Source organism: Nicotiana attenuata, chromosome 9 (genome assembly GCF_001879085.1).
Source record: "Nicotiana attenuata strain UT chromosome 9, NIATTr2, whole genome shotgun sequence".
NCBI classification, from domain to species: domain Eukaryota; kingdom Viridiplantae; phylum Streptophyta; class Magnoliopsida; order Solanales; family Solanaceae; genus Nicotiana; species Nicotiana attenuata.
The window spans coordinates 46,857,875-46,863,613 of record NC_031997.1 but is presented as its reverse complement, the minus strand read 5'-3'; the positions used below and the strand labels follow the sequence as shown (position 1 = coordinate 46,863,613).

The 5,739-nt window shown below is 34.8% G+C and overlaps 1 protein-coding gene across 1 annotated transcript; it reads left to right on the top strand.

The window, feature by feature from the left end:
• LOC109232695 (pentatricopeptide repeat-containing protein At4g02750-like) lies at positions 3,998–5,162 on the top strand. Its single transcript, XM_019398443.1, has 3 exons — positions 3,998–4,288; positions 4,767–4,913; positions 5,013–5,162. The coding sequence occupies exons 1-3, from the start codon at positions 3,998–4,000 to the stop codon at positions 5,160–5,162; spliced, it is 588 nt and encodes a 195-aa protein (XP_019253988.1).

Below are 5,739 nucleotides of genomic sequence, written 5' to 3'. Positions count from 1 at the left end.
ATACAAAGGGTCCAGTATAAGGACCTTAGAAGAGTTTAGTAGAGAATTAGAATTGCTTAAAGAAGCAGAGATTTCAAAGCTCAGTTCTGAAACTCGAAATAGGTCTAAAAGAGTTAGGGTTTCTTTTGAAATAAAACCAATTCGAGCAAATCACATAGCCAATGGTTTCAAAACTCGGAAGAACCCCCAAATTCTAGGGTTTCTACCATCAATCGAGAACAGAGATGAGAGGACAAGCAATCAAGAAAAAGGGTACTAATCGAAACTGGCTCAAAGGTTTCAGAAAGGAACTGAGACCTTTAACACGTTCTTTCAGTAGCAGAAACTCATGAGAAGCGTAGTACAAGAACAACATGCGAGACACAGAAAAAGAACTCAAAGAAACATAGTGGAAGAGGCTGATAAGAAACATAGTAGAAGAAAACCAATCAGGACACAGCAGGAGAAACACACAAAGAACATGGTAGGAGGAAACTTATTAAGAACACAGTAAAAGAAGCACACAAAGAACACGGTAACAGAAACTTAACAAGAACACAGTAGAGAAACATATAAAGAACACAGTAGAGAAACATATAAAGAACTCAAAAGAAACATATAAAGAACACAATAGAGGAACATATAAAGAACACAGTAGAAAAATATCTAAATAACTCAAAAAGAAAAAACCTAAATCGCAAAAATATAAAGGTTTTAAAAGCATAACTTTTGAAAGAAATACCAAGAGATCGTTTAAAAGTTTAGGGAAAACACGGATCTAGAAAAGATCTAAAGAAAAATAGAAGAACCTTAAAAGCTAGGGTTTCAGGGGAACCCAAACGGTGAGAAAGGCTAGGATAGTTGTTGATCTAAGTAGGAGGGGTCGAAACCAGGCTCGAAACAGGCATGGCTTGCCGGAGCAAGGCCGGAGATGGCCATAAAAACTTGAACCAATAAGGTCTGGATGAAGCTCTTCGTATTCAGACCATGAAACCTCAGCAAACAGGTGTGTAGGAACCCTAGAGGGCCGGTAGGTGGTGAGACCACCATAAATTCAGGCCAGGAGGTGGCCGGAGAAGGTGAGTGGGACTCATCGGAGTTGAAGGGGAGGGGGAAGGTTCTAGAGAGAATCAGAGATAGAGAGATAGAGGAGAGGGTCGGTTGAGTGAAGAATGAGAGGGGTTTGGGGGGGTCGTTTGGTTTAATTTGGAAAGAAAGAATCCGGACCGTTGATCAAAATTGATCAACGACCAAGATTCAATCAGATTGGGCTGGGTAGATCAGGAATTGGGCTTGGGTCTATTGGACTGGTTTTATTGGGTTGGGGTATTGGGTTTAAATTAGGCTAAATTAGGAGACAAAATCTGGCTATAAGTTAAATAGCCCCCTTTTTCCCATTTAATTTATAAAAAATAGTAAATAAATTTCTGAAAACTAATTAAAAGTACTAAAATGATTTATAGTGTATAGTTATCAATTTAAAAGTATAAAATCCCATTTTATAAACATGAGACGAATTTAAACCTAAAAAATGGCTAATATTGCAATTATGCAATTTTGTCCTTAAAATACTAAAATAAATTTGTAAAAATACGTAAAAAATATCTTAGCTATACTTTAGTATAAACATGATAATCCAATAAACGAATCACCAAAAATGATAATTTTGGGGATAAATATTGGTTTTTTCTTGACAAAATAGGGCAGTAAATTGATTTAAAAATCTTGGAAAAATTAAGGAAAAATAATGAAACCTTGGGATATGCTTATATATGCATATATAGATTATTTTGAAGGTATTTTTCATATCTAAAATATAGGAAAAAATTGAGTATCAATAAATATGTCCACAAATATCCCCTTGTATACGTTCCAAAAACGCAGGGGACTCAATCCCAACCTTTGTTGGTGATGATTTAATAATTAACTTGCCTTGATAACAAGAAGTGCAAGAAAAATTATTATTTAAAAAAATCTTTAAATTCTTTAATGGATGCCCATTTAAGTTTTCTGTAATTCGTCTCATCATAATTGATCCAGGATGTCCCAATCGGTCATGCCAAAGTACAAAAGTATTGGAATCAGTAACCTTTTGGTTTACGGTAGAATGTGCCTCAATTGCACTAATTCTTGTCCAATATAGGCCACAAGATAAAGATGGGAATTTCTCAATAACCCTCTTTTGGCCAGAGACTTTCTTGGTAATGATGAGATATTCAAGATTATTCTCATTTATTGTTTCAATATGATATCTATTTCGGCGGATATCTTTAAAACTCAACAAGTTCCTCTTGGACTTGGAGGAGAACATTGCATTCTCTATGATAAGTATTGTTCCCTTAGGCAGAGTTATAGTAGCTCTTCTAGAGCCTTCAATTAAATTACTACTAGCAGAAATTGTAGTAACATCTGCCTTACACATACTTAAATGAGAGAAATATTTCTTCTATTTGAATATTGTATGTGTCGTACATGAATCAATTAAACAAATACTTTTACAATTAAACTTTGATATAAGTTTGTTTTGTGAGATATCCATATTTGCTTAATCTTCCCAAAAGCTTCTTGAGACGGTAGAGTCTCGTGCTGATAACGTGTTATAAAACAATAAATGAAGAAGAAGAGTATAGCAGAGAAAAGTAGAGAGGGAGAATTCTTATTGATATTGGATGAATTACAATGGAATAGAACCCTCTATTTATAGGGAGAGGGTGACTTAACCACCAAGTAATGAACCCTAGAATTTCTCTAAATCTAGACATTCACCATAAATAAAATTCTATTTATAACATTTAAAAAAAAAATATGTTGTTGCATTTTACAATTGTCACACAAGAGTAGTGAATATAGTTACACTTCTACATGTTACACTCTCATAGAATTTTTGTTCCTTTTTTTTAAATTCATAAGCCACTCCTCTTAAAAACAACAACAATAATAATGATATAATATACAGTAGTAATAAAAAGGATTCCTACTGTCTGGTTGTCTGCAAAAACAAACTTCCATCAAAACTCTTTATTCCTTTAAATATTTATTTAATTTATAATACTTATTTTTTTGTGTGTGTATAAAATTTGTCTTGATTATGTAAAATTTTGCGCTTTGTTGTGATGACATGGAAAAAAGAGCAAAAACAAGAAATGCTAAGATAAATTAATGTTAAAGAGGTCGTTTTGGACCTTGGTGGTTATAATGAGTACGAGAAGATTAACTTGTAAAATAAGAGATTATGAATCAGACAAATTCTATTTTGTTGCATTTAATAGTAGAATTAGTCGTTTCATTCACTATTTCATTTGGTTTGGATGTTTTCTTGTTAAGCAGATACTAATATTAATTAATTAATATTCGCCAAAATATTGGTTTGTGCAGCATTAGGATGTTTGCCCCTAGTACTTCATTGGTAAACACCGGAAAAACTACAAAAAGATATTTTTCTTAGCTAGTACATCAGCGACCCTATTTGCTTCTCGGTAGTTGTGGCTTATTAGTGGATGCCCCAACGCTGCTAGTAATGAGCTGCATTCATAAATTAGTGGTTCATAAAATAAATTTCTTTTGTTGATCAAGTTAATTACCTCAGCTGAATCTGTATTTACTTCCAAAGGAGTGAAATTGTTGGACACAGCCATTTGGTTTGGATGTTAATTTAATCGCAGACTTATATTAACCGTAAATTAACTTTCAAACTTTTCCGTGGGAAGAATTTGATCATTAATTAGTTTGTCTTTTGGAGAACCGGGCGGTTCAACTAATATTAGCGGTTCAGTTTTCTGCTTTCTATTTCTCTCTTTGAACTCATTTAGCTGATAAATGGGGTATATTAATTTTTCAATGCATTCAGTTTATCAAACAAACACACATTCACTTTGTTAAGCTATACTGAGAAGGCCATATACAATAACACCACCCAACTTGAAACCCATAAACTCAATATGTCAAGTTACATATGAAATAGCCTTGTAGAAGAAGCTCAAAAGGTGTTTGATGAAATGCCTGAGAGAAACACAGTCACATGGAATGGTATTTCCAAAATGGGAATGTTGAAAAAGCTGCGTGTTTGTACAATGAAATGCCTCCCCGTGATTTGTTTTTGTATAACACTATGATTTCAGGGTTGATGCAGGCACGGAATGTTGAAGGTGCTAAAGTGAATTTTGAATCTATGGAGCATCGAGATGTCGTGACATGGAATTCCATGATCCCAGCGGGTAATGCCCCTAACAGGTTTTTGGATGAAGCACTTGAGGTATTAGCGGCTATGCGTATAAAAGATGTTTCTTGGAATCTTATCATTGTTGGTTTGGTAGAGTTCACAAAACTTAGAGATGGCTGAAGAGCTATTCAGACATATGAGTGACCTGGATTTCGCGTCTTGGATTATTATGATGAGGAGGTTGATTATTGAAGGAAAAATGTTGAGGCAAGGGATTGTTTCGACAGCATAGAAATAAGGGAGGTCCAAGCTTGGAATGCTATCATGGTTGGATATTTAGAGAAAGGATTCAGTTTGTTTCACAAAAGGCCTATGAGGGATTGTGACTCTTGGAATGAAATGATAAATTGATTGGTGGATAATGGGGAAATACTTGAAGGTATGAGGATGCCGCAGAAACAGGAAGATTGTGGAATTCTGTCTTGTTGGATTTATAACAAATTGATTAGTGAAAAAAGCTCATGCATGTCTAGAGAATAACCCATTTAGATTTTGTATCACAGACTAATCTAGTCATAAGGTATTTCATGAGGGTGATATCGAGAGTGCCATAAAACTTTTTGATCAGTTGCCATATTGTGATGCGACTGCAAGGAATGCTACAATATTTGGACCAGGAAAAAATGAGCATGGTGAAGATGCAATAAAATTGTTTATTGGAATGAAAGAGGAAGGAGCATTATTGGATGAAGCTACTTTTACAAGTATAGTTACTGTATGCTCAAACTTACCATCTCTAAATTTGGGGAAACAAACTCATAATAAAGTTAGTAAAAGAGGAATTAGTTGTTTCACATCTGTTTCTAATGCGTAGTCAACATGTAATTTAGGAGTGGGAACTTGGACTCCTGTGCTGGAATTTTCTAATGTTCTGAATCGTGATGTCATTTCTTGGAATTCTGTAATATGTGGATTAGCCTTCCATGGGCATAGTAAAAGAGCTTTTGAGAAATTAGTTGTTTGAAATCAGTTTCTAATGCGACAGTCAACATGTAATTTAGGAGTGGGAACATGCACTAGAGCGCTGGAATTTCCTAACATCTCGAATCGTGATGTCATTTCTTGGAATTCTGTAACATGTGGATTAGTCTTCCATGGGCATGTAAAAGAGCTTTTGAGATGTTTCAGCAAATGAGTTTAAACAGAAGTACGGCCGAACCAAATATCTTTTGTTGGTATTCTGTCTGCCTGTGGCCATTTAAGACTGGTGCACCGGGTACATAGACATTACTTTGACATTATGAAGAACAAATACTTCCTTCAACCAAAGTTGAGCATTGTACATGTATTTTTGATTTAGTGGGTAGGTTTTGGACTAATAGAGGGGGCAGTCGATGTTTTGCAACATATGAAAGCAGATGGGCTAGATGTGTTTCTTGCTGGAGATAGAACACATCCTAAGTTATTTTATGTCGCTTGTGTTCTGCTTTTGATGTACATGGAGGTGGAGGCTCAAACTTTTGAACTAAATCTGGTATGCATCTTGGCGTACAAAGTTGAATGGTTCTTCTGATCATTTATTGCCTTTTATAATATTTTTC

Excerpts from the sequence above, each read along its gene's own strand:
- LOC109232695 (XM_019398443.1), top strand. The coding sequence starts at position 3,998 with ATGGAATGGTATTTCCAAAATGGGAATGTTGAAAAAGCTGCGTGTTTG. Across the intron at positions 4,289-4,766 it reads ATCTTATCATTGTTGGTTTG|TTGCCATATTGTGATGCGAC; the intron begins GTAGAGTTCACA and ends CTTTTTGATCAG. Across the intron at positions 4,914-5,012 it reads CTTTTACAAGTATAGTTACT|TCAACATGTAATTTAGGAGT; the intron begins GTATGCTCAAAC and ends TCTAATGCGTAG.